Below are 21,461 nucleotides of genomic sequence, written 5' to 3' on the forward strand. Positions count from 1 at the left end.
ACCACCGTCCAGCTGCCGTTAGAGTCGTAGGTTTTAGTGCTTGTCACAGACGAGTTGGAAATAAATAGCCTACTGAGCTATATAGTCTGGGCAAAAGGCATTGGAAACGTATACGCGAATACAAGTGGATTTTCTTTATTTTTGGTTTACTTTATTAATTTGGATTTGTATTTTTTTTTTGACATCTCTGGGATAATTTAACTTTATTCGACGGACGCATGAGATCTGGTGGATAACTTTTTCATCATGTGGTTTTTTGGACCATAGTTTTGTTACTTCGAAATATAATTTAGTAAGGTCCTGAACCTTTTATTAATTCACTGCTCTTTCACTTGTTTTTGTTTTTTTTAGCGGCTTCATATAGTTCCAGAGTTTAACGTGAATGGTTTTGTTTTACGCACAATAAACTTGGAGTTGGATTGTGGTGGATTAGCGTGCAGCCTAGTTTCGGGCTCCAGATTATCCAGATATATGAAATAAAGTGCACCATCTTCTTCTGAGACTTGAAGTTGAAGCAACTTACCGGCTGCGGGTCCGCTGGCTTATAATAACTGAGGACAATCGCCGATTCTTTGGATAATTCTTTGCTGGAGACGACAGCGTGGGAAGCCCGTCTGCCCCTCTGCGCGCACGCAGCAGATCCACAGGGCGAGCCGCTGTCCTGTCCTCCCGCAGCAGACCCCCAGGACGAGCCGCTGTCCTCCCGCAGCAGATCCCCAGGGCGAGCCGCTGTCCTGTCCTCCCGCAGCAGATCCCCAGGGCGAGCCGCTGTCCTGTCCTCCCGCAGCAGATCCCCAGGGCGAGCCGCTGTCCTCCCGCAGCAGACCCCCAGGGCGAGCCGCTGTCCTCCCGCAGCAGATCCCCAGGGCGAGCCGCTGTCCTCCCGCAGCAGATCCCCAGGGCGAGCCGCTGTCCTCCCGCAGCAGATCCCCAGGGCGAGCCGCTGTCCTGTGACTGTCCTCCCGCAGCCAGTGCTGAGCAGAGAGAGACTCCTTGCCTCCCTAAATGCCCGGTCCGTCGCGGAGTCTCGAGGCTGGGCAGCAACATGAGCTGGTGGGTACAGATGCTCGCGATGCTGGCGGCGTGTCTCCGGTTTGGCGCAGCCGAGGAGGTGAGTTCATTTACGCCTTAAATCCTAGAGAGAGAACTTAGTCTGCATGGAGACTGATTACCGTATATTTCATGGGCTGGCCATCAACCCTAAACTCATCTGTCAATTATATCATTATCTATACACAATAATTAGAAACATTTAAACACTTTTAAAGGCCAAATGCTTACTTAAAATACCGGTACTTGAAACATATTGGTAAACTTTACTTTAATAAAACAACAAGCATGATGTGTCACGTACTTATAAACAATAATTCAAAACATTTAAACACTTTAAAAGGCCAAAGGCTGACTTAAAATACTTAAAACATATTGGTAAACTTTACTTTAATAAAACGACAAGCATCATGATGTGTCACGTATACTTCAACATAAACAATAATTCAAAACATTTAAACACTTTAATTAAAAGGCCAAATGGCTTACTTAAAATACTGAAAACATATTGGTAAACTTTACTTTAATAAAACTAACAAGCATGATGTGTGTCACGTATACACTTCAACATAAACAAGTCTTTAGTGCTTTTTCTGTGTTTAACTATCCTCGTATAGCAGACTTTGTGTTGACCTGTAATTTGTTTGAAAACGTATACTACCCCATTCTACAAACTGTGTATAAAAAACAATCAATCCAAACGATATCACAGGCCTATATACATACATATCAAAGGATATAGGCCTATATATCCTATAGCAGCCTGTGATCAAACGCTCGTTTGTAACAGTAGGCTGTATAGTGCATGCACCTGCCCCAATTCACTGCGGCACAATGCTGGGTCGTATACGGTAATGGTATAGCCTTTCTGACATAAACTTTATCAAAGCAGCGTCCTCTGGGGGCCAACTATATATATATATATATATATATATATATATATATATATATATATATATATATATATAAGAACTCGGCACTGTTATTAGGGGTGGGGGGAATCCTTAAAGAGAAAATAACAGTTATTTCTGCCATTAACTGGTTTTTATGAATGGACGCCTGAGGGCAGACACATGCCGAGGTCTGCTCCTCTCTGAGCTGAGAGCTTTAACAGAGCCATGATGATGATGATGATGACGATGAGGGTGATGTTAGGCTCCCTGCATGGCTGAACGAACACACCACGTGCTTCCATGGAGACCGTTCCAGATGTCTCACTGACTCATAAACCTGTCAATAAACATAATCATATCATCATGACATGACAGGGGGCTTTCTTTTTACCCCCCTTTCTTTTTTCTCTTCAATAAACCAGACATTCAGCTGTCCACACCACAGTCACACACACTCCCCTTTTCTTCACTCACAGCTCCAGTAAAGAATATATAGTTCTGGGAGGTGTTTTGAGACTGTCTTGTACTGTAGGCTATACAGTAAATCATGTGAGGTGTTTCTCTCACACACTGTATATCAGTCAACTTGTTACACAAAAAGGTTGTTGACCCTTTGAGTTTTTAGAAGACCATGTTGGTGCTTTCACCCGGAGTGAATCTGTAGGTCAGCTATAGAATTGCTATGTGTATCATTTTATTTTTCCACAAAATTAATATCACATACATATCATTTATAATTTAAGCAAGTAGCTCTTAATCCAGAGCGATTTACATTAAGCAATAAATGCATACATACATACATACATACATACATACATTATCACATATCATTTTTTATCACAAAAAAAACAAATAATGTGGCAACCACATGTTTGGTAGAAAAATTATATTCCCAGTCCCACACACATAATGATTTATTCATCTTTTTAACTGTATAACTGGGACCGTTTTCCTCAGAAGTCAACTATAGAAAAGACTAAAGTCCCATGCAGACGTATATGAGGTCAAATGAGGTTTTCTTATAAGCGACATTTTACAGTTACATTCATAAACATTGTTGGCCTCGTATGATGATGATGGCTGGCTATAGATATGAAGTCCATTCATTCATGCCAGAGTTTTATGTGAATAGACGTGAAAGGCCTGAAAGAAAGATTTCAATCAGTTTCCCAGTCATAGAATCTAAGAAGTATGGGAAGCAAGATAATCAATACGCGTACACACGGGCGGCGGTGGCTCAGGGGTAGAGTGCCTGGATGGGAACCGCAAGGTTGCCAGTTCGAACCCGGGCTCCCCCAGAGTTACTGTCAAAGCAAGACACTGAACCCCTAATTGCTCCCGATGTGCTAGTTGGTGCCTTGCATGGATTCCGCTGCCATCGGTGTGTGAATGGGTGAATGTAATGCACAATCTATGTAAAGCGCCTTGGATAAAGGCGCTATATAAATGCACCATTTACCATTTACCGTGCACGCACGCATGCACACACAGACAGACAGACACACACACACACACACACACACACGTGCGCAGACTCAGGAATGCACACGCGTGCGTTAGGCAGTCAGGCAGGCAGGCAGGCACACATGGTCAGACAGAGACAACAAGATGGTCCGCTTTAGGAAGTGTTGATATAAACAGGTCAAACTGGGGCACACGTCTTTGTCGGCTTCGTCCAAATTAATCGGATAACTTCCGTTCCAGTTCCTCCTCCTCCACAGACAACAGAACCGGCCCAGTGAGAGCCGGGCCTTCATTAATTGTCTTATATATAGCGGTGGTTCTCAACCAGTGGTCCGGGGACCACCGGCGGTCCTTGAGGGGGTTCCAGGCATGATGGAGAGTTAATAGTAACCAAGTGGACCCTTATATAGATCTTTAACTCTTGAGAGTTAAAATTGTTGTTTATATACATTATCAATACAGCAATTGTGGAGAAAATCTTATTCAATGACAACTAAATATTTTGGGGTCTGAGAGACTAAATCTCATCAAACGGTGGTCCGTCCGTGGCTCAATGACAACTAAATATTTTGGGGTCTGAGAGACTAAATCTCATCAAACGGTGGTCCGTCCGTGGCTCAATGACAACTAAATATTTTGGGGTCTGAGAGACTAAATCTCATCAAACGGTGGTTCCGTCCGTGGCTCAAATGCCAGATAAATAATGGACCTCGTTGTCCTTGATATGAAAAAGCCCGGCTCTCTCGACAATGGACCCTCGCTTGATGTTCGCCATGAGTCCATGACCCACAGTTCTGCTGGACTGAGTCGGGTCTGACAAGTGGAGTTGATTGTGGTGGTGGTGGTGGTGGGTGGTGGACAGTGATGGGTGGACAGCGATGGGTGGACAGCCATGAGATGAGCGAGAGGGGTGAAGAGGTAAGCAGATGGTCTTATATAGAAGCAGCTCTGTGATAGGATAATGAGGTCAGATGGTCTTATAGAAGCAGCACTGTGATAGGATAATGAGGCAGTTGGTCTTATTTATAGCTATTGAAAAATAGCAGATCTACAAGCTCGTAGCGCGCCACCGAGTGGCGCGCTACGAGCTTGTAGGTCTGCTATTTTTGAAAAATCGAAGAGCGACTGACATAGAAGACATTTTTTAGAATCTGATCTCGGGTCAGAATGGAAAACTGTCAGGATGTAGAAGACATTTTTATAGAATCTGATCTCAGGTCAGAATTGGTTAAAGCACGAGAATCAGTCCTTTTCCTCATAGATTCCAGTTCATCTTGTGGTCTTATCGCTGCGCGCTGACAGACAGGCCTGACCCGCCCCGGCCCATTTGAGGCAGAAATGTGTACAGTCACAAATAATTACCGCACGTTGAGGCGTAACTAAACTTATACACGACGACCAGGATGGAATTCCCCGTCTCTCTAAATGTTAAATTGGCAGCATGGGTGGCATGGAGGAGGCATCCCAAAGCCCGTAATCAGCATTCATGGTATATTCTGTGAATCAGGAGCTCTGTGTTTGTGTGTGTGTGTGTGTGTGTGTGTGTGTGTGTGTGTGTGTGTGTGTGTGTGTGTGTGTTATGACACTGTAGCTGTGCAAGGAATAATTATCATCATTATCTATCCAGATTATTATTATTAGTCGTAGAACCACTTACTGTCATCCCTATTTTGGGGGCGTGTCATGGTCAAAATATTCACACAATTTCAAAACATTTTTGGACAGGCGCTGCTAGTCCCTCCTATTCCCAGCTTTGTGTGTGTGTGTGTGTGGTGTGTGCGTGACTGCGCGCGCGTGTGTGTGTGTGTGTGTACCACGGGATGTTATACTTTGACTAAGCACAATGTATGATGATCTATGATGATTGTCAAAGTATTTGTATGTATACTATGTGCAGTGACAATACATTTAATCTAATCTAATGTAATCTAATGATAAGAGCGCACCTCACTTCACAGAAGTTCACCCTATCATGATGTGACACATGGTGATCTTGTGTGCCTGGCCTGTATGTATTTGCTATTTTAGAAAAACATGCATGCTTTAAGATGCACATGCTAGCGACATGCACGTATATATACGCAGGCTTTCAACCACTCCCGTGCACATGTGTGTGCTGCTGCTGCTGTAGCCTCTAGCTCGGCTTGTGTGCCGGCAGCAAACACAGACCCTCTAATTATGTAGCATTAGATGTTTCCTCTCCTCTCCTCTCCTCTCCTCTCCTCTCCAGCCCCTGTGCACCACAGCCCCTGTGCACCACAGCCCCTCTGTGCACCACAGCCCCTCTGCGCACCACAGCCTCTCTGCTCACCACCACCACAGCCCCTGTGTGCACCACAGCCCCTGCGCACCACAGCCCCTGTGCACCACAGCCCCCTGTGCACCACAGCCCCTGTGCACCACAGCCCCTCTGTGCGCCAAAGCCCCTGTGCTATGTGCACCACAGCCCCTGTGCTCTGTGCACCACAGCCCCTTGTGCACCACAGCCCCTGTGCACCACAGCCCCTCTGTGCGCCACAGCCCCTGTGCTATGTGCACCACAGCCCCTGTGTGCACCACAGCCCCTGTGCACCACAGCCCCTCTGCTCACCACAGCCCCTGTGCGTACCTGGCATTCCTCAATGTGTCCGATAATCCTCCAGGGGTTTGTGGTGAGTGTAGAGAATGTCTCTACCAAATGGGAAACGGTGGGATAAGCACTGGATTATGTTACGTCTTCTGCCAAGGCTCACAAAGGCTAATTAAGTGCATGCAAAGGTCTGGACTGGATTGTGTAAAAGTGGAGTTAACTATAGATCAACTATTAGGTTCTCCATGTTTTTGGGCTCTGGGGAAAACCCGGAAATGCTTTGGCTGTGTCTCGCGATAAAAATAACCTTAATAATAGAGAGAATATCACACTAAACCCAAGTATTTAGGTTGTAAACACATATTTGTAAAAAAAAATTAAACGTGTCAGTCACAGTGTTTAGATTATAAACAGAAGAACATGTTTAATCGCCAGTAACACTTTTTAAACACATAAACGTGTTTAGTTTTTACAATCAAAGTCAGTCATATTATAGGTGTTTAGAATTCAAACACTAGGTGTTCTCGTGAGGTGTTTGAGTGAACTCGTGTTCTACTGTATTTTATGACCATTAATAAACATTTAATTTTATTATTACACACTGGTGTTTAGGTTTTAAACGCGTCACATGTTCCAGGGATTTACAGCGATCATAAATGTATGAATACTGAAACAGATCATAATCATTAAGGAAAGTTTATGCATGTACAGTATAAAATGCCAAGTGTTTATTAATATTCATACAATACAGTAGAACACGAGTTCACTCAAACACCTCACTCAAACACCTAGTGTTCGAATTCTAAACACCTATATGACTGACTTTGATTGTAAAAACTAAACACGTTTATGTGTTTAAAAAGTGTTACAGGCGATTAAACATGTTCTTCTGTTTATAATCTAAACGCTGTGACACGTTTAAAAAGTGTTACAAATTATGTGTTTAAAACAGTTTATAACCTAAACGCTTGGGTTTAGTGTGATACTATGGAAACTCTCAATTTCCAATTTCCAGCTGCAAAATATTTTATTATTATTTCATAATTTGGGGGGACCCCTGTGAGGGGTCGCGACCCACGGGTTGTTGAGAACCCCTGAACCTGAACTAGAGATGACAGGAGGTTTATTTCCGTGTGATTTTGCTCCAGAATTACTATTAAACGGCCGGGCTCATTCTTGATGTTTAAAATGAGGAAATAGGAAGTGACCTCATTGCCTCTCTAAACAGTCTCCACTGAGAGCAGGACAAACAGAGAAGCAGGACGTTACCGCTCACTTCCTTAAGTCATTTTAGGTGGGAACCCCTTTTGGTGTTAGCATTATGTCATGCTTTAGCTATTTAAAAATAGCAGATCTACAAGCTCATAGCGCGCCACCGAGTGGCGCGCTACGAGCTTGTAGGTCTGCTATTTTTTTTTTTAAACGAAGAACGACTGACATAAACATGGCTTTTTCAGAAAACTGTCATTTTCAAACAGACATTTTTAGAATCTGATCTCAGGTCAGAATGGGTTAAGTCTCAGCACCGGTCGTGGTGACTGAGGTAGGTGGATGTGCAGCAGCACACACACACACACACACACGCACACACACACGTGTCACCAGTGTTGTTTTCGTCGACTAAAACTAAAGACGAAAAATGTTCGTCGACTACCTTTTTCCACTGACAAAAACTAAATGAAAACTAAGTTACGATGACTAAAACTATAAGACTAAATATACTGACAATTTCGTTGACAAATAAAAAATAGACTAAAAATGTTAGGAAGGGACTACTATAAGTCATTTTACTCTTGGTTGCCGATCTACAAGCTGAGATCGGCTATTTTCAGCAAGTGTAAAAACACTCATTACGACGGCATCAAGGCCCGCCAAAATACATTTTTTGTAGACAAAATCAACTGTAGATTTAGTCGACTAAAACTAGACTAACACTAAGACATTTCCAGGTGACTAAACTGTGACTAAAACTGACTAAACTAAAATCGAAATTTGCTGCCAAAAACAACACACATGTCACCATTTTGGCGTTTTGGGTTTCCATACTAGCCAAAAATGATAATGAATCCACTGATAGTCTGTAGACAGCTTCACTGTCTCTGCTTCCATCAGCACAAATACTTTATTTAAAGCAGGCAAAGCACATAAAGCGTGACTCCAGATGCAGCTGAGATGGTGCTGAGGTAGACTCTGGTTGATCAGTCGCAGACACTAGTGGCAGCGTGAATGCATTCTATTCACTTCATTTTAGCTCAGCGTTTTTGGCATGAATTGCTTTCCATATTATTGCAAAATCATTGAGAGATAAGACAAATAAATTGAAGCCAGTGAATGAATTTAATACATTCACTTACTTGTATTAAATATACAAGTGAATACGTATACTGTACATGTATTAAAGCTAACTTGCTGTATTTTCCTTCATTAGTTTATTCATCGTTGAGCCAATTATTACCAGCTCAGTGGCCTTGTGGTTAGAGTGTCCGCCCTGGGACTGGGAGGTCGGGGTTCGATCCCCGGCCGGGTCATACCAAAGACTCTATAAAAATGGGACCCAGTGCCTCCTTGCTTGACACTCAGCATCAAGGGTTGGATTGGGGTTTGGGAAGTGAGGACGCTGGCGTCGACTGTTCGCCGCTTCACCTCCCAATGTATGAATGAATGAACCATTGTAAGCGCTTTGAGTAGGCACGTAGTGCATAGAAAAGCGCCATAAAAATGCAATTCATTATTACAATTCTGGGCTGACATAAACACCTAAGCATAATATAATATACTAATATTTTCATTTAAAATCTTCCCTACAGATGTACATAACGCGTCTCCCTTTTTTTCTTTTAGATTTATTGATAATGCAGACATCATCATTTACAACAATGAATTACAGAATCATGATTTCTTTAAAAAAAATATATATATATAAGACAAACTCAAAAAATAAAAGACAAAAAACTGTAAAAAACAACTCGGATAAATAAATGAAAATAACAATATAAACTAAATAGGAGATATTGAAGGTAAGAACCTATAGCCCCATATCTTTTCAAAAGTAGCAGGCCTTCTTCTTACATTGTACAGTATATTTTCAGGAGTACAGTACAGATGACAGTTCATTCAGCCAGTGTCTCTGCTGTGAAGGTGATTTTTCATATTTCCACTTAATCAAGATGATTTTCTTCGCAGCTGTAGAGCCTATACTGGCGAGTAACACAAAATATTCTTTGTTAAAATTTGTAATGATCTGGTAGTGCTGTCGCCTCACAGCTAGAAGGTCCTGGGTTCGATTACCGCTGGGGACGCTGTGGGCACCGGCGGCGTCAGTGCCCATACCCGAGGTGGGGGTTGGCGATAGGGCCTTTCTGTGTGGAGTTTGCATGTTCTCCCCGTGTCCCCTAGGGTAGATACCCTCACAAAAACATGCCATAATCCTGGTCTCTAAAACTACCTCCCCCTGGCCAGCCGGGGCGCCTGATGGAGGGGAAAGGAAATAACGTGTCCCTTCCACGCGCTACGTCCGGCCGGGGAAATTCCCCTCTGTCAGGTGAAAAGAAGCAGCTTGGACTCCTCATGCATAGAAGGAGGCATGAGGTCAGTCCGCTGCCCCCCCAGGTTGGCAGAGGAAGTGTAGCGCCCAGGATTACATTAGATAATTGGCACTGGGTGAAAAGAAAACTGGGTTACAAAATCGTGGGATAAAAATTTAAAAAAAAAAAAAAAAAAAAAAAAATTGTAATGATCAATGTAACGTCGTCACCCAGTAACCAAATTACGCATTTCCCTTTTGAACGGACACTGTGACGTTGCCAAGTTGCATATTGTTTCGTATATAAATGCATTATTATTATTGACGTGCGTTTACATTCCCCGACCTGTGCAATGCAAATTATATACTTATCTGTTTACATCAGCAGCTTTGTTTATTATGGGTTACCCGGCGCTGTAAGTGTTTAATTCTTCCTGCTCTGACTCAAACGGTTCGTGACAGCGACAGCGGGCGCCTCGCCGTGAACAAAGACACATCCATGATGATTATTCATCATCAGACACAATTAGCCACAAGCCGGCAGGTTTTTCTGCCCGCCTGCTGGTGGAACCTGGATAGGGGGGGAGGAAGAGGGAGGAAGTACAGCCCTGATGGCTCCTTGGGGGCATCAGCGGCTGTGCAGAGTCGAGATGTTAACCCATTTAGGCCTGACGTCGAAATAAAAAAAATGGCTTCAAAAATTCTGGCTGTTTTCTGAAATACCTAAGTTTCTGTATCAGTGGTGCTCAATATTTCATGTCAAGGACCCCAAAAGTTATATGTATTATTGGCCACCGACCCCCATCTGAAAATATGTGGTTCTCAGTAGCAAAGATTTGAGTTAAAAATGTTCGCTCTGAAAGAATATATATTCAAAGATCTGCACCACATTTTCACCATTTTTCAAAAATAGCAGACCTACAAGTTCATAGCGTGGCACTCGGTGCCACGCTATGAACTTGTAGATCTGCTATTTTTCAATAGCTAAAGTATAACACAATGCTTCAAACACCAAAAGGGGTTCCCGCACAAAATGGGTTAATTCAGGGCATTTCCCTCCTGTATAATTTGACTCTGAGTCGACCAACAATAGGTGGAGAAGAAGTCAATGGCATTTACAGTAAGGGCAGGGTGTGTGAAATGAATGCCATGTTCACACACGGATGACTGGCTGCTTCCTCTGGCTAAGACTGTTCGTCCCTGAGGGATTCATCGTAAACACAGCAGAAATCCGGAGTGTTCATTTAGCTCTGGAGAGAGTGTAGAAATGGAACCAAATCATGGACCCGTATTTTCGACACTCTGAACTATAACAGAACTGTAAATGTCCAATTTGGTTCCTTAACTATCAATCGCTTATAGCCATGGGGACCCCCTTGAAAGTAAATGAATTACACCATGGATTTGAGAGTGTACTCTCAAGAAACTCACACACACACACACACACACACACACACGCTTGGATGTTTGCTGGACTAGACCTGCAGTGGAAAGATAATGCATTTTAATGTTGCATTATTAGTGCAGCAAAAGAAAGTATTAAAAAACTACTTACAACTAATCTGAGAATAATAAGAATGCCGTTAAAGTGACATTTTGGATGTTTTTTTTTCTCCAGGAGCATGAATATTGAAATTTCAGTTAAACATTATTTTATTGTAGGTCTGCTATTTATTTATTTTTATTATCGAAGAACGACTGACATAGAAACATAAGCTTTTTCAGAAAACCGTCATTTTCAAACAGGCATTTTTAGAATCTGATCTCAGGTCAAAATAGAGGTGATTTTTCGGTGGTTCTGTGTTACAGCCGGGAGGAGCCAACATTTAAACCTGTCCTCTCTCGACCCTCGAGTCTCCCGACCCATGTCTGATCCCCTCGTCCCCCCTCTCGTCTTTCTGTTTCATCCATTATCCCTCTTGTTTTCAGACATCACCTCCATGCCTCTCGTCTCCTCTCTCTCTCTCTCTCTGTGTCACTCCTTCCCCCAATACTTCCTGGCTCCTTCCTTTGCTCCTTTGACCCCTAAATGTTAGCAGATGAGACGAACACAAGGCCAATAGTCATTCACCCCCCCGCCCGCTCATAGTGACCATTGTGTGTCCTGCACTCACTGTGGCTAATACCCCTCCACACACACGCACGCACGCACGCACGCACACACGCACACGCACACGCACACGCACACGCACGCACACACACACACACACACACCACCATCCCATTAATGACTCTGGGGGGTCAAACCCCACACCTAGTACACACACAATCGTATCGCGGTGGAGCTGGCTGCTGCCTGGCTGTCTGTCTGTGTGGGGCAGCAGCCTGTAGTCATTCCAGAGTCTAAAGTGTGTTGTTATAGCCATTATTATGTCGCATTAAGCTGATTGCATTAAGCCTGGTTTATATACTTTGTTTTACAACATATACTGTCACTCGCCAGAAATACCTTAATGTATATAGGCTCACAGCGGACAGTATGCTATGCCAACGCCATACAGTTGGCCCTGTGAATAATAACCCTTACTGTACTGGCTGGGTGACGCGCTGGGGCGTGCATACGTTGGTTAAACAACATTCGTCTGACAACACCGTCCCGCCTGACATGCGTGGCAGTTTAAAACTAACATGTGGCAGGTTAAAATGAACACGTGGCTTCCTGTGAGGTTGGGTTTAGAGCTGAGTTTTGGGTATAGGGTGTTGGACTCATGACTGTAGGTCGGACGGTTATAGTACGTCGGAACCACACAGCCTTGGGAAACCCCTGGTTTGCAGTTAAGCACAGAGCCTAAAAATGATGTGAATGTTGTTCGCTGCACAAGTGGCTGCACACTCTCTCTCTCTCTCTCTCTCTCTCTCTCCAGAGGAATTGTTTGGAAAGCTTTTTACAGTAGAGTTGTCTGAAATGCAGAGGACACTCTGAAACACAATGACTGCATGCCGCAAAATGCATAATACTGTACACAGCCGACAATAAATAATATGATGTTCTTGTTGGTGTGTGATTCAAGATGGGTATCGCTGCCACCTACAGTATCTTTCTAATTGTCCTCTTTGTGTGTGTGTTTTCCAGGGGGACCCTCTTCCTGCAGCCCTGGTGGAGCTGGTTAGAAGCAGTCCCATCTCCTCCATAGAAGACCTCCAGCTGCTTCTGTTCTCTGACTCCGTAGGTAAAGACCCCAGAGCATTCCACTGTTAACAACACACACATAATACTATACTTCAAACATACGGTATAAAATCATCTGTATTTTCCTTTTGTTTTTTTGCAATTAGACCGTGAACTTTACGTACAATGTTTTGTAGACGGTACTCCGTCTTTTCTGTAACAACAGTACATTTTTAATTAACCCATTCTGACCTGAGGTCAGATTCTAAAAATGTCTTCTACATCCTGACAGTTTTCTGAGATCAGATTCTAAAAAATGTCTTCTATGTCAGTCGCTCTTCGATTTTTCTAAAATAGCAGATCTGCTCTTTTTCAATAGCTAATGCACCACATGATGCATGAACACCAAAATGTGTTCCCGCCTAATAATAAGGGAAAACGTACCACTATTCCATAACTGCTATACAAATACTGGACAAAGAGGGACTGGAAACACAATGTACTGTAATAATACAAGACACTATATAGGCCTACCGTACATACTGTACAGGCAATATGCTTCAACAATCACATGGGACGAGCTGAGGCTAACTGGGGAAGTTTCAGTTGTAAACAATAAAACAATGACTTTAACCCATTCTGACCTGAGATCAGATTCATACGAGGTTTCTACTGGACACACACACTGGTCTGATGAACCCATTCTGACCTGAGGTCAGATTATAAAAATGTCAGTCGTTCTTCGATTTTTCAAAAATAGCAGACCTACAAGCTTAATAATACAAGACACTATATAGGCCTACCGTACATACTGTACAGGCAATATGCTTCAACAATCACATGGGACGAGCTGAGGCTAACTGGGGAAGTTTCAGTTGTAAACAATAAAACAATGACTTTAAACCCCCTCCTTTCTTTCTATTTATGTCTGTTTCTCTGCCGGTCCGTCTGCTGTCTGTCTCTCTCTTGTCTGTGTCTGTCTGTCTGTCTGTCTGTCTGTCTGTGCTCTTTTTTGTCTATCTTCAAAGCCACACAATGCAACAGAACTTTAAATGGAACTTTATAACTTTATAATGAAATATTGTAATAGCAGAGATTGATTGATTTAAATTTGTATTGACAGTTTGTAGAACAAAAAGCACAAGTCAATACAAAAACATCTACGAGGACCCAGTATATGTGGAATTGATATTGATAATTGATATTGATGTATTGTTTATCTGGTCTCAGATGGAGAGGACGAGGGTTCGCCTGCTAACGAAGGCCACAGATTACCCAGGAGTCTCGGTGAGTTTTCATCTCTTCCTCCTTTGTCTTTCTTGCCCTGGTTGACAGAGGACATTGACAACTAAAAGTTTCATAACATTCATTTATTTTTATTTTTCGTTTTTCTTTTAGATTGTATGACCTCTATAGAGCGTCGCAGTCCCTCCCCCTTTCAGAACGACAAGTGGCCCAGGAAATTAATCTCAATGCATTTTTCCCCCGTAGGCAAAGTATTTATTTAAAGACGCCAACTCGGATCGTGACAAATCATGACAATGAACACAATGTTTTGGGGCCGATCAAATAATTTATAAGAAGAAAAACAAAACAAATAGTGTTGTCTCCTGCCTTTATTTTCTTCTTTCTAATGATTTGATCGGCCCCAAAATATTGTGTTCATTGTCATGATTTGTCACGATCCGAGTTGGCTTTGTCCGCGGCGTAACCGTCTTTAAATAAATACTTTAAGAAAAGCCTATGGGGAGAAATGCATTGAGATTCATTTCCTGGGCCACTCGTCGTTCTGAAAGGGGGAGGGACTGCGACGCTCTATTGGCACTCACACACAACCTGAACATTCAGTGGATTTTCTGTGGTTTGGGGTTTTCTCTGTGTGTTCTGAAGCCTTTTGAGCTGCAATGAAAACAGGAAAAAAATACCTCAACTGTGACATCTGCCATCTGCAAATTCCTATGTCATATAATATGGGTTTTTCTCGACTCTTACCTCACAGTCCGCAGGCAAATCAGAGCACTTGTTTGAGCCAGAAAACCCCCAGACCACAGATAATCTACGGAATTTCAAAAGTTCAGGTTTTTTTTGGGTCAGGATCCCTTATGTCAGGATTGATTTGTATTTAATGGGGTTAACAAGAATATAAACCGACTTCAGTTGTAAATGAAAACAAAGTGTACAGAAAAGGTCTTTTTAGCCTCCAGTGGGATGTATTTCTATTTTATATGTATCTCATGTCTTTATCCATCTCCTCATTTCATCGTTTATTCCTGTGGCATTAATGTTACTCAAGGTTCAAGGTTGTACTTTATTGTTATACGTCTTGTGTATACATGACAGGTACATGAGAGTAAAAAAGCTTTTTTTTGGCACTCCTTCAGACAATAATACAGCAGCTATACTGTAGATAATAACAACAGCAAAACAAGAGCAACAAAACAAAAGAGCAAACAAAGAATAATACTTGCTTGTAATTGGTCTGCAGATGTTCAAACATTGAACTCCTCTCGTCTGATCAGATGAGAATGTCATCCGTATGTTTGATCTACAAGCCATCAGCTTGTAGCCATCAGGCTATTGTAGTTAACCCATTCTGAACGGGAACCCATTTTGATGTTAGCATCATGTTATACTTCAGCTATTGAAAAATAGCAGATCTACAAGCTCATAGCGCGGCACCGAGTGCCGCGCTATGAGCTTGTATGTCTGCTATTTTTTTTTTTTTATCGTGAAAATGTGTCGCAAATCTTTGAATATATTCTTTCAGAGTGAACGTTTTTAACTCAAATCTTTGCTTCTGGGAGGGTCCCTGGAACAACATGTTTTCAGATGGAGGTCAAATACAGATCATTTTTGGGGTCCGTGACATGAAATATTGAGTGATATATATAGGCCTAGAAACATGAGGTATTTCAGAAAACTGTCAGGATTTAGAATTAAAAATAATTCAGGCCTAAATGGGTTAATAATACAACAATAATGTTGAGTGTCATCACCCTGATGTGAGGAGGGGGGGGAGGGGGAGGAGATTAACCCATTCTGAACGGGAACCCATGTTGGTGTTAGCATCATGTTGTGCTTTAGCTATTGAAAAATAGCAGATTTACAAGCTCATAGCGCGCCACCGAGTGGCGCGCTACGAGCTTGTAGGTCTGCTATTTTTGAAAAATCGAAGAACGACTGACATTTTTAGAATCTGATCTCGGGTGAGAATGGGTTAATCAGACCAGTGTGTGTCCAGTGGAAACCTCGTATGAATCTGATCTCAGGTCAGAATGGGTTAACGGCCTCTACACTGTGTGCGTTCAAAAGTGAGGCAATGTCAGGGCAGTTCACTCTCTCTCTTCCATCCAACCGTGAAGGCATTCATTAGGATGACAGATGTACTCATAAGTAGACACTCCAACAGTGAAAGACGGCTGGTTGTAGTGCCGGCCAGGAGGATTCCTGATTCTCTCCAAGAGCTCCCAGAACACTCAGTCCTCATTAACGGAGTACTTGGAGAGTAGCTCAGTCAGCCTTCCCAGGAGGACGATTAATGTAACGAGCGTAGTTTTACTGACACGCTGAGATCCTCCCTGTTGACCCGTTCTCTCTCTATCGTAATAAAGCAGATGTCCACCATGAGACTCATGTAATCAGAACAAAGATAAATTAAACTAAACTATAAACTCCACAGAGCTGTATAAAGCGATTCCATCGTTATATTATTGTCTGCTGTATTTTGGTAAATTGCGCCACAACATGTTTCACCGTATAGTACAAACCGACTGCTATGACTGCTCAGGCCTGCACCCCCAGGCAAACAGATACTTTCAGATGAATGTGCAGAGCAATCATATTTATACTGTACGCCAGACACTCGTCTCATAACAACTTGTGTGGGTTTAGAGACAGCTGTAGCTAATCATGAGATGGATGAGAGAGACGTGCAACATGTTGATCGTTGCTCATTAGTTCTTGGCTCTAAGCTGATACAGACATCCCTGGAATGAGAGTTTCTGTAAACCCACAGTTCTTCAAAACAGTATGTTTGTGTTTAACCCATTCTGACCTGAGATCAGATTCTAAAAATGTCTTCTACATCCTGAAAGTTTTCCATTCTGACCTGAGATCAGATTCAAAAAATGTCTTCTACATCCTGAAAGTTTTCCATTCTGACCTGAGATCAGATTCTAAAAATGTCTTCTACATCCTGACAGTTTTCCATTCTGACCTGAGATCAGATTCTAAAAAAATGTCTTCTATGTCAGTCGCTCTTCGATTTTTCAAAAATAGCAGACCTACAAGCTCGTAGCGCGCCACTCGGTGGCGCGCTATGAGCTTGTAGATCTGCTATTTTTCAATAGCTAAAGCATAACATGATGCTAACACCAAAAGGGGATCCCGCGCAAAATGGATTAAGCATTCTTTATGAAATGGTGCAAGAAATATGTCGGAGACTCTCGTTATTTTTTGTATTGCATTTTTGTATTGAAGTGTTTGTGTTGTTTTTTGTGTTTGTTGCTGGACCCTGGAAAGGGCCGGCCTAATAATAATAATAATAATCGATTTGGGTAATTGATTGTTTTGAGTGACTGCTCCCCATTGATTATTATACTGTAGCTATCTTTTTGTACTTATACTCTGTCATGAAATAGGAAAATGTACACAGTATTACTAATATCCTCATCAGTCTCACCTTATCTTTTAATGGGGCCAATAATAATAATAAAACTTTATTTGTATAGCATGACATGAAATGCAGCTCAAAGTGCTTTACAGAGCAATGGCGAATAAAAAAGAAAAGCAAGGCAACGACATTAAAAAAAACAAGCAGTAATGCAATACAGTGAGGACATGAATAACAAAAAATTAAAGATCAATTAAAAGCAATGTTGTAGAAGTGGGTCTTGAGCTGAGCTTTAAAAATGTCTACAGAGGCTGCCTGTCGAAGGTACAGTGGGAGCTTGTTCCATGCCGTCGGCCCGAAGAAGCAAAAAGCTGCTTCCCCGTATTTCTTAGGCCCTGGTGGTAATACTACAGTACTATGAATTATTGCGAATGCAGTGACCACTTACTATGAGACCCAGCAGATCATGTCTGTCTGTCTGTCTGTCTGTCTGTCTGTGTGTCCCCCCTTTGTGCCCATATATGGAGCTGAGTGATTTGTTTGTGATTGATGCAACACACTCCATATTTGGACGTATAGCTGCTTTGGGGACTCCTTATATGGTTACATGGACCCGGTTTGAAAAAATCAACAAAGCCAAGGGCCATGATGAACGCAGGAACGTGGACAAGGCCCTGCTTCGAATGCACAACAAGCTGGAACATGCCAACGAACAAGTATAACTACGTTGCGTTCGCTTCCCGCGTTTGCACGTCTTACTTGTAACATAACTGTAACTCTCCTCTGTCCTCCCATCAGACGCCCAACCAGCACAGCAGGCTCTGTGTAAAGTTCGCACGGAGGTCGTAGAGGTCACCAGAGCCATGCTGGATCGTAGCAACGCCAACTTCCTGCTGTGGCCGCCGTGCGTTGAGGTTCAGCGCTGCTCCGGCTGCTGCAACACCAAGAGTCTGCAGTGTGTCCCCGTGCTCACGCACACGCGGTACCTACAGGTACACACACACACATGCACACACACACACACACACACACACACACACACACTGTAACACCAAGAGTCTGCAGTGTGTCCCCGTGCTCACGCACACGCGCTACCTACAGGTACACGCACACGCACACACACACGCACACGCACACGCACGCACGCACGCACGCACACACACACACACACACACACACACACACACACACACACACATTTTAATTGGGCTATAGTTACATTTGGGGCAGCGGTGGCCGAACGGTTTGCGGAGCGGTCTTGATATCGGAAGGTCGCCAGTTCGAATCCCCAGACCGGCACGTTAAGTGCCGCTGAAGTGCCCTTGAGCAAGGCATTGAACCCCTACCATGAAATGTTCTATGAGCAGGGCCTGGCTGTAGACAAGTTCTTGAGCTTAGTCCAGTTACCCTGGGTAAACATAGTACCTTACCTTTCCTTTCGCCTTTGGACCACAAGTTCAAAGGTTCGATCCTTGGCACCTCAGCGTATGAGTAGCGTGGCTTTTGTGCGGCAAGTCGTGCGTGAAGTACTGGGAGCTGATGGTAGGTGTGGCGCTCCACCTCAGCAATCCATCTCCCAGGGGTCTATAGAGCGCATTGTTACGGGGACAGACTCCATCTCCCAGGGGTCCTATAGGGCATCGTTACGGGGACAGACTCCCACGTGTCAGCGGCTGATACTGACAATAAGCTACTTCTATAGTTACATCAGAGCACAGGGTCGGTTTTCCTCCGTAGAGTAAATCCTCCTCTCCGTTGCGGTTACAGGTGATGAAGATCCAGTACGTCAACAAGCGGCCCACCTACGCCAAGGCGGTGGTGTCGGTGGTGGACCACGTGGAGTGCCGGTGTCAGCCCGCCCCGCGGCCTCCGGTCCTCAGGAAGAAGTCCTCCCGCCGACAGCAGACCCACAGCAAGGAGCAGCACCGCAACCAGACCCTCCTCAGCCAGGGACAGGTACCACCGTCAAGCTTTTTATTCTGACATGTTTATAAAGTGTGCTTTTCTGTGTGGAGTTTGCATGTTCTCCCCGTGTCCCCTAGGCCCTAGCATTAAGGCCTATATTCATAGTCCAGCTTTTCGGTGAAGACCTAAAGGTGACCACTGAGAACTACAACACGACGTCATGTTCACGTCCGGCACTCACACAACACATCTCTCTGTTTTACTAACCACCGTTTCAGTGGTCACCTCTTCACCTAAACCAGGAGTATAAACACAACACATCTCTCTGTTTTACTAACCACCGTTTCAGTGGTCACCTCTTCACCTAAAGCAGGAGTATAAATGGGCCTTATAAGACTCCATCTGTGACATTGTATAATACTATACTGAGCTGACAGTGCTTTTAATTAATATTACAAGCCAGGCAGACATAAATAAACACCACCAATGTCCACCTGTGTATGTTTGCATGTAATCAGAACAAAGATATCAGACTCAATGAAATAGCCTCAGCTCAATCGTATGAACTGAGCTGAACTGTATACAGAACAAAATCATGGAAAAGTTGAGCTGAATTTGATTCAACTTTATTGTCCAAAAGGTCAAGGCCCGGTCCAAGGAGGTTCTGCATCACCAGGACGAGCTGAAGCATCACCAGAGGGTCCAACTGGAGGAGCTGCTGGAGAGACACTGGAGCCCCCGAGGAGACACGTTCATCACCCCGTCCGAAGAGGAGGGGGGCTACGGCCTGGAGGAGGACACGTCTCCGTCCCTCCGGGGCCCGCACTGGGTCTACAACGCCAGCAGGCTCCTCGGAACCAACGACGGGACCGATAAGAACAATCAGGAGAAGCACGGGAGCAACAGGACACTTTCCTCCGTGAAGGACGGCGGCGGTGACGGTTTCGTCGTCGTCGACGAGGCCGGCGGCAGAGGGGGGGGGGTCGACGAGGGTGTCGACGGCGGGTTGGCGATCAACGGCACCGCCGGGCGAGGCACGCAGACCGACGGCTCGTCGCTGCAAAACGACAGAACCTCAAAGACCCCCCATCACCACCACCGCGCCGCCAGTGAATCCTCCGAGGAGCGAGTCACGGCCCGGTTTTATCCGCAGCCCGGCCTCGGCCCCGGCCTCACCACCACCAAGGCACCCGGCCAGAACGTGTGGTTCCGACCCACGAAAGAGCCAAATCCTGACCCTCCACCTCGAGGAGGAGGAGGAGGGGGACAGGACAGGCGGGGGAGGGACAATGAGACCCCCGAGGAGGAGGGGGTGGGGAAGAGGTCTGGGACGGACGAGGAGAGACGGGAGCAGGAGAAGAAGGAGCTGTTGCTCCTTCACAAGAGGCTGGACCAGGAGAAGGAGGTGTTGAGGCAGCAGCAGGAGGAGGAGAGGGAGAGTCGACGTCACCACAAAGAACACCATCGACCACAAACCACTACACAAAAAACAGGTACAGTAAGCAGTTAGTGTAGCTGCGGAATTTCATATCTTCGTGGCTTCCGCATTGTATAACCCATTTTGACCTGAGATCAGATTCTAAAAATGTCTTCTACATCCTGACAGTTTTCTGAAAAAGCTATGTTTCTATATGTCAGTCGTTCCTTGATTTTTTTCAAAAAATAGCAGACCTACAAGCTCGTAGCGCGCCACTCGGTGGCGCGCTACGAGCTTGTAGATCTGCTATTTTTCAATAGCTAAAGCATAACATAATGCTATAACACCAAGAGATTATTTCTGCTCTTTCAGAAACAATGACCACCGCTACCACCACACGGCCCCCAGTGTTGGCCCCTGCAGCGGGGGGGCCCCGGCCCCCCGCCCCCCCAGCGCGGCCAAACCCGCCCAGGAAGAGGATGAGGAAGAACCGGAAACGCATCAGCAAGGCAGCGATGAGAGCCATGCTGATGTAGTGACACCTACAGGTCAGTTCAGTTATTACGTTAAAACGCATCAGCAAGGCAGCGATGAGAGCCATGCTGATGTAGTGACACCTACAGGTCAGTTCAGTTATTACGTTAAAACGCATCAGCAAGGCAGCGATGAGAGCCATGCTGATGTAGTGACACCTACAGGTCAGTTCAGTTATTACGTTAAAACGCATCAGCAAGGCAGCGATGAGAGCCATGCTGATGTAGTGACACCTACAGGTCAGTTCAGTTATTACGTTAAAACGCATCAGCAAGGCAGCGATGAGAGCCATGCTGATGTAGTCACACCGACAGGTCAGTTCAGTTATTACGTTAAAACGCATCAGCAAGGCAGCGATGAGAGCCATGCTGATGTAGTGACACCT

The 21,461-nt window shown here is 44.3% G+C and overlaps 1 protein-coding gene across 1 annotated transcript; it reads left to right on the forward strand.

Annotated features, from left to right (window-relative positions):
- Window positions 1–35: 35 nt before the first annotated feature.
- On the forward strand, window positions 36–21,078 carry pdgfbb (platelet-derived growth factor beta polypeptide b; the record flags this gene model as incomplete). Its single annotated transcript, XM_080776441.1, has 7 exons — window positions 36–1,111; window positions 12,573–12,669; window positions 13,839–13,895; window positions 18,019–18,212; window positions 18,988–19,176; window positions 19,766–20,618; window positions 20,915–21,078. The coding sequence occupies exons 1-7, from the start codon at window positions 1,046–1,048 to the stop codon at window positions 21,076–21,078; spliced, it is 1,620 nt and encodes a 539-aa protein (XP_080632567.1). The 5' UTR covers window positions 36–1,045.
- Between the last annotated feature and the right edge of the window lie 383 nt (window positions 21,079–21,461).

Source organism: Protomyctophum bolini (assembly GCF_963924005.1).
Source record: "Protomyctophum bolini genome assembly, chromosome: 11".
NCBI classification, from domain to species: domain Eukaryota; kingdom Metazoa; phylum Chordata; class Actinopteri; order Myctophiformes; family Myctophidae; genus Protomyctophum; species Protomyctophum bolini.